Below are 14,297 nucleotides of genomic sequence, written 5' to 3' on the forward strand. Positions count from 1 at the left end.
TACCTCACATTTTAAGCTTGCCTTAAAGCCATTTTCTGAAGTTCAATGTCCCATGAAGAATGTTACCCCACATTGTGTTTATACATTACTTTCTCTGCTGTTTTCTTCTTCTACACTTGCCAAAGGAGTGGAGTGCTATATAGATTCCAAAACAACGTGCTTCTTGCAAGTCCAGGCAGCATGTACCTACAAAGCATTCAGCCATAAAGTCAAGTTTATACCATCCTCACTCGGTCTGCTTGGGGACGCAGGCAAAAATCCAGAAAATCCAGAAAAGCTTGTGTAATTACTGCAGGCTATGAAGTAACTGTGTTCATTACCATGGTCCAGTCTCTCCACGCCCACTGTCCTCTCTCCACGCCCACCGCTTGTGTTCTCCATGCCCACGGTCCACTGGAGCTCTTTCAATGAAGAGATGTAGGACATCCTCATCATAAAGCCCTGCAGGGTTTGTTTAATTTTTGTGCTTCAATTATTTTGCAAGGGCTCTGTGACCTACCAGAAGCACATTGTGACAGTAAGTCTGGTGAGACTGAGCCTCAATCTTTCGATTAATTATCTGTATGCTTTAGCAATAGCATTGTTTTTTTAAAATATTTGAATAATATTAATGGACAAGGGTGTGGTGTCATTTTTTTATATACAGACATCTAATGTCAAGACCATTTCCTTCAAGATTAGAATGTGTGTCAAACGAGCAAATGTATACTGTTTGTTTTGAAATTAAAAATCTTGGGTTTCCCACTTGGAAAATAAATATGCCCATTGATATTAAGCTGCATGCACCATGTTAATTCTTGGCTCAATTCCTGATCTGCATTTAGTTAACTGGTCTGAGCCAGGGCATTTCTCGGATTACTTACAGTTGGGCTCAGAAAATTGAAGGAAATCCTGCAAGATATTGTTGCTGACCTCTGTCTGGTGTCATCTGTATCGTCCTGAATCAGTTCAAGGGCTTGCACATAACGCATCAGCCCCTCCCTTACTTGGTTTCTCTTGCCACCATCGGTCAAGCTGAGCAGGCCTGGGCACTGGAGGTCTGCTGCAAGCTTGAGGACTGCACTCGATATTTCCTCACACTTCAAAGATTCAAAGTACATTTATTATCAAAGAATGTATAAATTATACAGCCTTGAGATTTGTTTGGTCACAGGTAGCCACAGAGCAAGAAACCCAAAAGATCCCAATTTAAAAAAAAATTAATAAAAATAAAAGACCAACACTTAATGTGCAAGAGAAAGAAAAAAAATACAAATCCAGCAAACAATTGAAGTGAACGACATTCCGAACCAAAATTGAGTCCTCAGATCCAAACCCCGGAGTAGGCCCAAAGCCTCAGCTATCAGTTCATCATATTGGCAGGCACTGAGCACAGCAGCCAGGGCAGTCTTCATAGCCTCGGCACCATGGAGGGAGGAGTGACCATCACAGAGAACGAGTGAAATCTGCTCTTGCCCTGCATCCCGACACCCTGTCTTTTCACTCTTTCTGGGCTGGCTAAATTGACCTAATAACAGAACAGCGAAAGGCTTCAGCGCCCTGGAGAAAGGAGCGGACATCATGAAGAGTAAGCAAAATCAACTCTCACCACCGATCTGGGCCAGTGTTTAAATTGTTTAAACAGTGGATTGTACCTCGCACTAGTTCCTGGCTGTTGTGAAGGACCATGCTGCCCAGCCCGAAGCTGTTCTCAAGCTCTTGAAATCACCTCTGCGCCCAAAGTGATCCAACCTCACACCCAGGCAGGGTGTACAGGCATCAGAAATCCTCTGCCTCGACCTCTCCTCTCCGAATGGCTCATTCTATTTGCATCAATTCTGCAACGCACCATCCCTCCTCATCCCCTGAACTGGGCTTGCCCCTTCACTGTTTGTGGTGAAAGTTTAACACAAATTACCTCAGAAATGGTGTTTTTAATGATCTTTTTAGTCAGAATGCTTAACTTTTTAATTACCAGTGAGCTGTTGTATGCATTTGGTAGTGCCATCTTAACTGGAAGTGTCAGCAGTAACTCCCATAAGTGAACACCACATCCAGCAAATATATGCATTAATATAGTATACTTGGGAAAACTCCCTTGGACCTTTCACAGCATAATTGACTAAAATAACACTGAGACAAAGCAGGGGTATTTGGGAGGGTTGATTTAAAGTTTGCATAATGATGCAAGTTTAATGGGAAGTCTTTTGGGGGAGAATTCTGCTTGTGGGTGCTCAGGTGCCTTAATGCCACTACTACAGTGGTAGGGAAAAGATAAATACGTATAAGAGGCAAGATCTAAGCTAGAGCCGAATTCTCAGATTTTTGTTCAGTTGGAGAGTGTTACTGAGTCAAGAGGGCAACACTACAGAAGGATTGTGCTTCTAAATACAAGTAATTTCTGTGGCAGAAACCAATGAGAGCAAGTGTGTTAGCTGAGCAAGACAGTCTATACAAGCAGCAAAGTTTTTGTTTGTGGAGAGTAGTTGATGGGAGATGATGTGCAGGATAATAGGATCAGTTGGGTCTAGAATTGCCAAAAACATGAATGACATTTAAGCAACAAAAGAACTGAGAAAAAGAGAAAGACAAATGATTACATGAAAGTGTTCTCTGATGCAGTGGGTGTGGAATCTGAACTGGACATGCTCACAAAGGTCTCACATCATTTGGTTTAGCCTCATAATCTGTAGGGAGTCGATGATAAGAAATCAAAGCTTGTGGTAGGGTCTAATGACAGGAGTTGCAACCATCCAGATGTTTGAAGAGAAGTGCAGTTTGTTGAGAACTAGTTGTTGGGAAAGCGGTCTGAGAATGCAAACAAATAACTTATGTGAATTTGTTTCGATGTTTTGTAATCTCTGAGTGAATAAGAATTAATCTTGTTGAAATGCAATTCAGTGGTTGAACTAACTGCAGTCCGTGCTCAGTGGATCTGCTGACCTTTCCTGCTAAAATGTCTCTATGTTCTGAAATTGAGCAGAAGCAGTAAAGCGATGAAATGATAGAAATGTTCATTCTGTTTCACCACAGACAATCTGTCTCTTTTTTATGAGTTAAAATCCTGGCAAAAGTGAACACAGAACTTTGGGTAGAGAGAGTGAAGCATTCCATTTTACAGGACAGTTTTTGATTACTTTGAGAGTTTTTGAGATGTCCTGAATGCCCAAGAATAACAGCTCACTTTTCCCACCATTCCACTGCTTGTGTACTCAAAGGTTTCCATTTTGTTCCTGCAGTTTCTAAAACTATTGTGGGGAGATATAAGACTTCAGTGATGACATTCTGTAAAACTCTTGAATTGTCCTTGGCAAAAATACCTTTCCAGGTGAGGCAACACTTCACCTGCAGACCTGTTGGGTCATCTAATATATACAGCATTCTTGATGCAGCCTTCTCTACATTGATGAGACCCAACATAAATTGGGGGACTTCTTTGTCGTGCACCTCTGCTCCATCCTCCAAAAGTAAAATTTCCCATTTTAATTCCTATCCTCCTTCCAGTTCTGACATGGCTTCCTCTTCTGGCACAATGAGGCCACTCACAGGTTGGAGAAGAAACACCTTGTATTCCACTTAGATAGTCTCCAACCTGATGGCATGAACATCGATTTCTTCTACCGGTATTTTTTTTCTTTCTCTTCCTATCCTTCTTTCTCTCTCCTCTTCTATTCCCCACTCTAGCCTCTTAACTCTTCTCCTCACCTGCCTATCAACTCCCCCTGCTGACCCTCCTTCTTCCCTTTACCCCAAGGTCCACTCTTCTCTCCTGTTGGATTCCTTCTCCAGCCCTTCATTTTTCCCACCCCTCCTGGATTCACATATCACCTTCTAGCTTGTCCTGTTTCCTCTCCCTCACCTTTTTATTCTGGCATCTTCCCCCTTACTTTCCAGTCATGATGAAAGGTCTCAGCCCAAAACATCGACTGTTTATTCATTTTCATAGATGCTGCCTGACCTGCTGAGAATTGTCCAGCATTCTGTGTGTGTAGTTTTGAAATTCTGCTCTGATTATTCTATTGTCAGATCTCCTGTTTAGACTTGCATATGAAGGATATTCATTTTGGCAAATTTAAGATATAGGAGCAGAATTAGGCCATTGAGTCTGCTCTGCTATTTATTTTTGCTCTCAACTCTATTCTCCTGCCTTCTCCTCATAACCTTTGATGCCCTTTCTAATCAAGAGCCTGTAAACCTCCGCTTTGAATATATCCAATGTATTGGCCTCCACAGCCATTTGTGCCAATTAGTTCCACAGTTTCATTACCTTCTAGCTAAAGAAATTCCTCCTCATCTCTTCTAAAAGGACGTCCTTCTATTCTGTGGCTGTGCCCTCCAGTCCTAGACTCTCCACTGTAGGAAGCATCCTCTCCATGTCCACTCTAATCTAGGCTCTTCAATATTCAGTCAGTTTCTATGAGTTCCCCCCCCCCCCCCAACCCACCCCTGGTTCTTCTAAACACTCTCAAACACTCCTCACACATTAATTCTTTTATTTCTGGTGTCATTCTCATGAACCTCCTCTGGACCCTCTCCAGTTGGGGTCTGACTAGCGCCTTATAAAGCCTCAGCATTACATCCTTGCTCTTACATTCTCATTCTCTGAAAATGAATATCAGCTCAACCTGCGCATTAGCCTTTAGGGAATCCTGCACAAGTGCCTTTGCATCTCCAATTTCTGAATTCACTCCCTGTTTAGAAAATAGTCCTTTATTCCTTCTACCAAAGTACATATCCCTACATCTCTCTACACTGTATTCTATCTGCCACTTCTTTGCCCTTTCTCCTAATCTGTCCAAGTCCATCTGCAGACTCCCTGCTTCCTCAACACTACCTGCCCCCCAAAGCTATTCTTGTATCGCCATCAAATGGGCACAAAGCCAAAAATTCCATTGTTCAGATCATTAGAAAGTAGCAGACCCAGCACCGACCGCTGTGGAATACCACAGTCAACCAAAAATCACCCCCTTATTCCCACTTTTTTGCCTCCTGCCAGTCATTCAATCTTCTGTCCATGCTAGTATATTTCATGGACAAGGACCCCTATCTTGTTTAGCATCCTCATATCTGGCACTTTGTCAAAGGCCTTCTGAAAATCCACATAAGCAACATTCATTGATTCTCCCTTGTCTATCCTGCCTGGTATTTCCTCAAAGAATTTCAACAAATTTGTCAGGCAAGAATTCCCCTTGAGGAAACAATAGCGATTTCAACCTATTATGTGCCTCCAAGTACCTTATCCTTGATAATGGACTCTAACATCTTGCCAACCACTGAAGTCAGGCTGACCGAGCTATAATTTCCTGTATTTAGCCTCCCTTCCTTCTTAATGAATGGTTGACATTTGCAATTTTCCAGCCTTCCAAAACCATTACAGAATCTAGTGATTCTTGAAAGAGCACTACTAATGCCTTCACAATTTCTTCAGCTCCCCCTACATCTGTGGTGTAGTCCATCTGCACCAGGTGATTTATCTACCTTCAGACCTTTTAGTTTCCCAAAAACCTTCTCCTAGTGATAGCAACTGCATTCACTTCTGCTCCCGACACTCTTGTATTTCTGGTGAAGACTGATGAAAAATATTTATTCATTTTGTCTGCCATTTCTTTGTTCCCTATTACTATCTCTCTAGCGTCATTTTCCAGCTGTCCGATATCCATTCTTGCCTCTTGTATATCTGTGTCCATGTATATCTGAAAAAGAACTTCTTTATCCTATCTTATAATATTGACTAGTTTGTCTTCATATTTCATCTTTTCTCTCGTTATTGCTGTTTTTAGTTGCTCTGTTGGTTTTTAAAAGCTTCCCAATCCTCTAGCTCCCCACTAATTTTTGCTATGTTGTATGCTCTCTCTTTTGCTTTTGTGCTGTCTTTGACTTCCCTTGTCAGGCACATTGCTTCATCCTCCCTTTAGAGTGCTTCTTTGGGATGAGATAATTCTGCACCTTCTGAAGTACCCCCAGAAACTCCAGCCATTGCTGCTCTGCCATCATCCCTGCTAGTGTCCCCCTCCAATCAATTTTGGCCAGCTCCTCTCTCATGCCTCTCTTGTTACCTTTACTTGTGGAATTTTAACTTCTGCCGCTCAAATTGCAGGGTAAATTCTAGCATGTAGTGATCATTGCACTCCTGGGGGTTCCTTTACCTTAAGCTCTCTAATCAAATCTGGTTCATTATATAACACTCAATCCAGAATTGCCTTTTCCCTAGTGGGCATAACTACAAGTTGCTCTAAAAAGCCATTTTGTAGACATTCTTTCCCTTGGAGTCCAGCACCAACATGATTTTTCCAGTCTCACTGCATATTGAAATTTCCCATGACCATTGAAGCGTTGTTCTTTTTACTTGCCTTTTCTATTTCTCCATAATTATGGTAAAAGCCAGCACCCTGGAGTGGTGAACAAAGGCAGAAAAGAGTAAGTTGTTCGGCAGTGGCCATTTCTCCTTTGTTAGGAAAGGAGGTGTGCTCAGGAAATAGCTGATGCCACAGGTGCCACTAATAGTATCTGATTGCCAATGGAAATTATTTTAAAATTGGGAGAGTTTGGGCAATACACCATCACTATGATTGGGAAGAGAAATTCAGTGTAAGCAATAAGGAGTTATAATATCTTGTGGGAAGTTTGCTCTCTCTGTGCTAAGAGACCCTTTCTGTTCACCTTATTCACAACATTACACACAGCTAATTTTATGATTAGTCATCTTCTGAAGTTTATTGCTATCCAAAAGAAAGCACTGCATTGTTTTAGAAGGTCAAATGTGTGTTTTATCTGTGGAGTTGTGTACTTAAACCAGAGAGGTAGAATAGTGCATTACTGTGCCCTTCACAGCTATTGATGGTGCTGAAATTAATATTATCAAGTAGTATATAATCAGCTAGTACTTATCCAATGGACCAGATCATTGAAGCTGTCAGAAATGATGTAATTCAGATAACCTTGTAAAGGAGTGAGTTTTTATGATTGAAGAACCTCCAACCCGTTAGTGTGGGGTCCTCTTTTTTTAGATTTAAAAAGAAATATTGCTATTTTGTAGGCTTTTCTTACAAAGAAATAGTTTGTTGGTATCCAAACCAGTTGCTGATTATCAGTTACCTCCTGTCTGGAATTTTCTATTTTCTTTCTCAAGATCAATCCTCAGGCATTATCCTCGCTTCCTTGTGATACCTAGCTCTTTCTGACAATATAGTCAATGTTAGGATTCCCATTAATGTTCATTTCTGTGCGAACTCCTGTTACCACATCAGACCTGAGTCATTTCTGAGCCTTGTCCTATTATTTCTTTCTTTTTCTCATTCTCCTTTTACTTTGGTCTCTGTTGAGAAGATTTATCTCATGTATTTCTTTACATCTGATTGACTGTCTTTTCACTCATTACCCTTGATTTATCCATAGCATTGTCATTGCTCAACATATTCCTCCAACCCCTCATTGCCAGCCCCAATAACCCTTTTACTTGGTACTGTCCTTCTCACTTTAGTCATTCCTGGAAAGCTCTCTGTTTAGCAAAATGTGTTTAACCTCCACGTTTCCCGTGCTTCCCATTCAGTTCTTCCAAAGTATTCTCTTGAAATTTTTCCACGACTGTCACATGATTCTATGACTATGTCTTAACTAATCCATTCAATAGAATAGCCTTTGCTTCATTCCACTTCTACTTATCCAAATACAGCAAGCACATCAGTCGGAAGTGTCTTCCCTTCCCACTTCAACATTCATCTTTTGTGTTACATCCACCAGTTTTTCATACATTTCCTGTTTCGTGGTGATGATATAAAAGTTACTAATTTCTTCAACTTTCTGAATCATGTCAGGTGGCAGGAAGCTTTGCCTATTATCCAGTGCCAATTTCTTTATACCTACCTCACCAATAGTACCTGCGTCCATTGCAACATGAGCCATTCTATTATTGAAATCCTTTCCCATCTCCATGGCACTATTAACCTCAATTAATGGAGTGCCATTCATCCTGCTTTTCCAATCTGCACATCTCTTGGGTTTCCTAAATCAATTGCATAGATCAAGTTAATGAGAATCCCAAAGTCGAAGCCTAATGGCTGAAGGCCTACGTTTCTTGGAACTGGTGGACTGGCCGGGTAGGGAATGGGAGAGAGGGAGGAGCGGGCTTGTTTTGCTGCTGTTGATTTGTTGCTTGTTGTGTTCTGTGTTGCTCTGCTGAGCATTGTGGGCATGCTCTGTGAGTGCCAGAATGTGTGGCGACACTTTGGGGCTACCCCCAGCATATCCTTGGGTTGAGTTGGTTTGCAAACAATGTATTTCACTGTGTGATAGATAAATCTGAACCTGAAACTAAAGTTAAGCTTGCCTATTATTCCTATATTTGCCAGTCTGCACTGGGATCAAACCTCACAGGGAACGCAGTTGAGTCTTGAAAGAGTTTCGAAGCACAGAAGGAAGACTGGGTAGTGGTTGGGCTCTGGAGCATGGTAGGTCAGGGTCTGGCGCCTTAAGGAGAGAGCAGGTTCTAAAAGCCTTGCAGAAGCACAGTGGGATCCTAATGCAGTCTGGGAGAGCATAGGAGGGTGTGAGTGTTATACAATTTAGCTTCAACATCCCTGCCAGCAGGCTAACCCCCAGAACTTTTTACATTGAAGCTCCCTTGCACTGCAGGCTGTAGGCAGGGCAGCCACCACTAGATTTCACATTGCTACCAAAGACCAGCATTCTTCATTCTATGTTCCTGTTGCTGGCTGAAATGATAAATGGAAATTGAGACCAGTGTGTTTTCCTCACATTGTCAACTGTTCTTCTTTGGTGCCCTTTTAGACAGTTTATCATCCTATGCAGTCCTTAGCAACATGCATTCAAGTGCAATACATGATTAGTTCATTATTTGAGTGTGTTGTCAAGGTGAGACCCCCTACCCCAACCTCTCAGAGGCATTTTAAAGATCCAATGACACCGTTTTAAAGAAAGGTGCAGGAGTTGGCACCAACATCATTTAAACATGATCTGGCATTACCAATCATGGTTGATTATAGTATGCAAATTGTTCGTCGTGTTCATGACACAGCAATGTGAGTCAGATTAAATCGTACTTCATTGGCTGTAAAAAGGCTTTGGGATGTCCTGAGATTTTGAAAGGAGATATAAAAGGTCAGTATTTTTCCCCTTTCTGAAACCTCATAAGTGTTTCAAAAGCTTTAAAAAAAAGCTTAATAGAGGGGAGTGTCTTAATTAATGTCAGTCTGTTTTGATTTCAAACATCCAACAAAGAAACCACAGCTGCTGCAATCATGGGTGTTGCCACATAATAGAAAAGGAGCAATTATTAATGAATTTAAATGTCATCATTTGAAGTGAAAACTTAGGAACATAGGCTTTTAAGCTCATCAAAGTTGTTGCATCATCCAGTGAGATCATGGCAGATCTACACTCTAATCTTGTCCCAGTTTTTACCCAAGTTGGCAGAACTGGTCCCCAACCTCAACACTTTCTCCTTCTACTCCTCCCACTTCCTCCAAGCTCAAGAGGAAGCCATGGGCACCTGGATGGGCCCCAGCTGTGCTTGTCTTTTCATTGGCTACATAGAACAGTCTATGTTCTAAGGCTTCGCTGATGATGTTCCCCAACTGTTTCTGCACTACACTGACAACTGCATTGGTGCTGCTTCATGCACCCATGATGAGCTTTGTCAATTTAATCAACTTTGCCTCCAACTTCCACCCTGCTCTTAAATTCACTTGGCCCATTTCTGACACCTCTCCCCCTTTCTTGATCCCTCTGTCTCCATCTCTGGCAATATACTGTCTACCGACACCTTTCATAAACCTACCAATTCCCTATCTCCTGTAAAGATGCTATTCACTTTTCTCAGTTTCTTTAGTCTCTGCTGCATCTGTTCCCAGGATGAGGATTTCCTTTCCAGACCATCAGAGATGTCTTCCTCCTTTAAAGAACAGAGTTTCCCTTCCTCCACCATTGATTCTGCCCTCATGCACATCTCCTCCATTTCCCAGGCAACCGTGCTCACCTCATCTTCCCGCAGCCTTAATAGTGATAGCTCTCCACTTTCTGCAAGGATCGCTCCCCCCTTGATTCTCTGGTCATTCATCCCTCCCCACTAATCTCCCTTTTGGCACGTATCCCTGCAAGTGACAGAAATGCTACACCTACTCATTCACCTTTTCATTTACCTCCATTCAGGGGCCCAAACATTACTTCCAGGTGAGACAACACTTCACCTATGAATCTGTTGGGGCTGTCTAACGTATGTGTAAATTGGAGGGCCGCCTTGTCAAGCACCTCTGCTCCGTCTACCTAAAGTAGAAATTCCCAGTGACTAATCATTTTAATTCTCATTCCCATTCTGCCATATCGATCCATGACCACCTCTTGCTGCAATGTGGAGGAGCAACACCTCATATTCTATCTAGGTAGCATCCAACCTGATGGCATGAACATTGAGTTCTTCTGGTATTGTTTTTATTTTCCCCTCTCCCTTCCCTCTTTTTCTATTCCCCCCTCTGGCCTCTTCTTCTCACCTGCCTATCACTTCCCCTTGTTGACCCTCCTTCTTCCCTTTCTCCCAAGGTCCACTATCCTCTCCTATTAGATTCCTCCTTCTCCAGTCCTGTACCTTTCTTACCCAACTGACTTCACCTGTCACTTCTAGCTATCCTCCTTTGCCTCCCCCTACCTTTATATTTTGGTGTCCTCCCCCTTCCTTTCCTGTCCTGAAGAAGCATCTTGGTCCAAAATGTTGACTATTTATTTATTTCCTTAGATGCTCCAGCATTTTGTATGTTTTGCTCTGGATTTCCAGCATCTGCTGAATCTCTTATGTTTTCCTCAAATCCATTTATACCTTTGATTATCAATAATATGTTAATCTCAGATAAAATCGGCAACTGATCTAGCATCGAATAGACTATTCCAAGCTTATACCTTCCTTTGCTCATCAGTGTTTGCTAACTTGTTCCTGAAGGGCTTGATCTTAATTTTTAGACTGACTAAATCCATGCAGTCCATGTACCATTCTGATAACCTATGATAGAATCCGTTTAGGGCCAATTCGTGCTTCCTAACATGTGGCGCCCAGAACTGCTTTCTCCAGGTGTGGTCTTACCAGGGCTTTGTATGGCTGTTACATAGCATCTGTTCCCTGTACTCTAATCTGCTAAATCTAAAACCCAGCATTTCATTACCGCTTCTGATTTGTGTGTGTGGTTTGTTTTGTACCTCTCCATGACATTTCAATCAATGTACAAGCCCTCTAAATCTCTTTAATCACTTTAGACCTCCACTGCTTTTGGCTCTTCACTATTTAGTAAGTTCTCTGTTCTATTCTTTTCAAGTCCAAAGTGGTTGACCTCCCATTTGTCTAAATTGATTCTGTACTTGTTACAGCCATGCCTATTTGTTTTATCTATTAATATCTTGCAATTTAATGCTTCCACTACATGTGCACACGCATAATGACACTTATCTTTCTGTCCTTGGTAAAATTGGTTATCCATTGTCTGTGATGCAAAAATGAAGTGAATAGTTCAGTGAACAATTCCTCATGAGGGGCTTGATCATATGTCTTCTGAAGATGTACATAAATAATTTACATGTTCCTCGGCTGCTACTTTAGTTATTTCTCCAAACTATTTCATCCACGCATGACCCACTTTTCAGCTGTCACTGATCGCTGACTGCTGCTGATCATTGAAAATTTCCAAGGCATTCAGTCACACTATTACTAATTATAGACCAGTGTAATTTCCCGACAATAGATGCTAGGCTAATTGCTCTATAATTCCCTGTTTAACACTCTCAATCACCTTTCTTCAGCTCTGATAATTCAGTTTCCAGTTTTGCTCAGTCCTGTGGTAAAACAGATATTTTGAAGCATCGCAGCACAGGTCTCTTCACCCTCGAGGTACATTGATACACTTTGCAAGCTATAAAATTCTGCAAACTGCTAAAAATATGCCACACTGGTTCAAATTCTTGCTCAGTTGCTGTCAATTTTTTAAAATTGCTGAAGCCCAGGGTTATGGGGCAAGTTGAAGCCTTGAAATTAAGTCTTTATTCAGGGAACAGCACAGCAGATAAATCCTAATATGGCAAGATATACTGTACCACTTGTCTGGTATCAACTCAGGCCACTGAATGGTGATGTGGATAATAGAAAATTGTCGTGCTAAGACATGGAGGAATGGCAAGTGCTCTATTGGGGTTCAGACAGAGTACAGAAAATTTTCCTTGTGTCCAACCTGTACTGCACCTACCCTTGCAATAATAGATGGAACAGTATAGAGGGAGCTTTAGTCTTTTTCTAATTTGTGGTATCCCTTCCTGAGGAATGAGAGGCAGGGCAGTGTGGAGGGATCCTGTATCCAAATCATGCTGTCCCTGAGAACATGTGAAAGGCCTGTGTACTGTAGATGGAGCTTTATTTTGAATCTAACCTATGATGCCCCTATCCTGAGAGTTTTTTGATGGGACAACATAGAGGTCGCTTCACTCTATACCTAATCTTTGCTGTCCTTGGCTTAGTGGAGGAAGGTTGTGCTACGTGCCTGTCCTGGGTGTAATTTGTGTTGTCTTCAGAAGACAATGAACAAATTCCTTAAAAGAAATAGTTCATTGAACTCTTCACTGTATTTTTTTATGACAAAGGCAACGGAACAGAAGTCCATATATCCAAATTTCAAAAATAAATATCATTGTGTGTATCTAAATAGAACATAGATGATTCTGCAGAAGTAAATTTTCTTATCTCAGCACAAAATAACAAGCTAAGCTTATTGTGTACAGTTCTGTTTGCCACACTGCAAGAAGGGTGAGGTAGAAATAAAGTGCAGAAGAAATTCATTAGGGTGTTGCCTGGAATGGAGTTAGTTACATAGGGAGATTGGATAGCTCAGGTATGTCCTGACTGGAGTGAGGAGGATAAGAGATGATCTTATGGAGATTTATAAGATTGAGGGCATAGGATACATAATTAGTCTTTTTCTTAGGTGGGAGAGTCTGAAACTAAAGGACATAGGTTTTAGGTGAGAGGGGAGAAATTTAAAGGGGAATGAAGAATATTTTCCAGAGAGTGGTGTTTATCTGGAACGAGCTGCCAGTGGAGGTGATATAATTACAGTGTTTAAAAGCCATTTGAGCAGGTACAGGGACAGGTAAGGAGTTGGAGGGATATGGCCCTAATGCAGGCAAATGATTAGCTGATACAGTACAATTTGCCAGATAAGTAAAGGACAATGCAGATGGATGCATGAAAATAATATGTACATCTTGGTTTATTTTTGTATAGCGCAGATTGGGACATTTGTGGAGAATGAGGAAGGTGGGGAAGGAATGGGAGATTAAGAGTGTTGTGTAGGCAGAAGAAATTAGTTAGCTATTTGGGTTGCTAAGTTAATTGGTTCAGCACAAAGTTGTGGACCGAAGGGCCCGTTCTAGTTCTGTGCTGGTCTATGTAGTATCTTGTTTAGTATGGATGAAGCAGGCCGAAAGGCCTGTTTCTGTGCAGTGCAGCTCCATGACACTATGACTGTGATCAAGAAAGTAAAAATGCTATTCATTCCCATTGTCAAGCAGCTCCCAGTGCTTGTCCATTGATTTCTGGAGGCACTGTGTCTTCACCCCAGAGAAAGTTCCTTGACCAAGTATTTGATAACTTTCCATTTCTCTTTTAGGATTACCCAAAAAATCGGCACCCTGGCTGGAGTCGAGGATCGGTGGCCTATCATGCAGGTACATAAATAAAGTTCAAACATTTCGAGGCATCTAAGCCATTTTCCACAACTGTTGCTCCTTTGGACTGCTATATTAGTAATACACTGTGTTTGGTGATTACCCTTGCATTTTAAAGTACTATAGGATTATGTTGGTAAAATATTCTAATGTTTGGATCCACTGGATCTCCCTATGTGGTACATTGATTTTAATTGGTGGGATAAGGAAAAATTTCAGAAAGGTTAATGAAGGGTTTAGGCTGATGAAAAGAGTTTTGATGTTTGGCATATCAGACATATGCAGTATTGAACATACAAAAGATGTGTTATGCTTGGGAGTGTGGAATTGAAGAAAGTGGGTAATGAGAAGATACCAAAGGCAAAGAACTACAATATGCAGATGGATGCATGAAAATAATATAGCACCTTGGTTTATTTCTGCGTGGAGCTGATTGGGAAGTTTGCGGCGAATGAGGTAGGTGGGTAAGGAATGGAAGAGAAAGAGGAAATTTTTAGTCAGTGACAAACAGGAACAGGGCTCAGAAGGCTATGGACTATGTTGAGGGGCATTTTAAAATCCAACCAAAGCTCTAATGGGATAAGGAGAAATAATTTCTCAAAGGA

At 41.5% G+C, this 14,297-nt stretch overlaps 1 protein-coding gene across 4 annotated transcripts in view; it reads left to right on the forward strand.

Annotated features, from left to right (window-relative positions):
* The window catches only part of spryd3 (SPRY domain containing 3), a 216,994-nt gene that overhangs the window by 162,503 nt on the left and 40,194 nt on the right, over positions 1 to 14,297 (forward strand). For all 4 annotated transcript variants that reach the window (XM_059956066.1, XM_059956068.1, XM_059956065.1 and 1 more), the window contains one exon: positions 13,635 to 13,692. In XM_059956066.1, the coding sequence (XP_059812049.1) occupies positions 13,635 to 13,692 (58 nt within the window). The remainder of the gene's footprint in view (positions 1 to 13,634; positions 13,693 to 14,297) is intronic.

This window comes from Hypanus sabinus, chromosome X1 (assembly GCF_030144855.1).
Source record: "Hypanus sabinus isolate sHypSab1 chromosome X1, sHypSab1.hap1, whole genome shotgun sequence".
Lineage (NCBI taxonomy): Eukaryota > Metazoa > Chordata > Chondrichthyes > Myliobatiformes > Dasyatidae > Hypanus > Hypanus sabinus.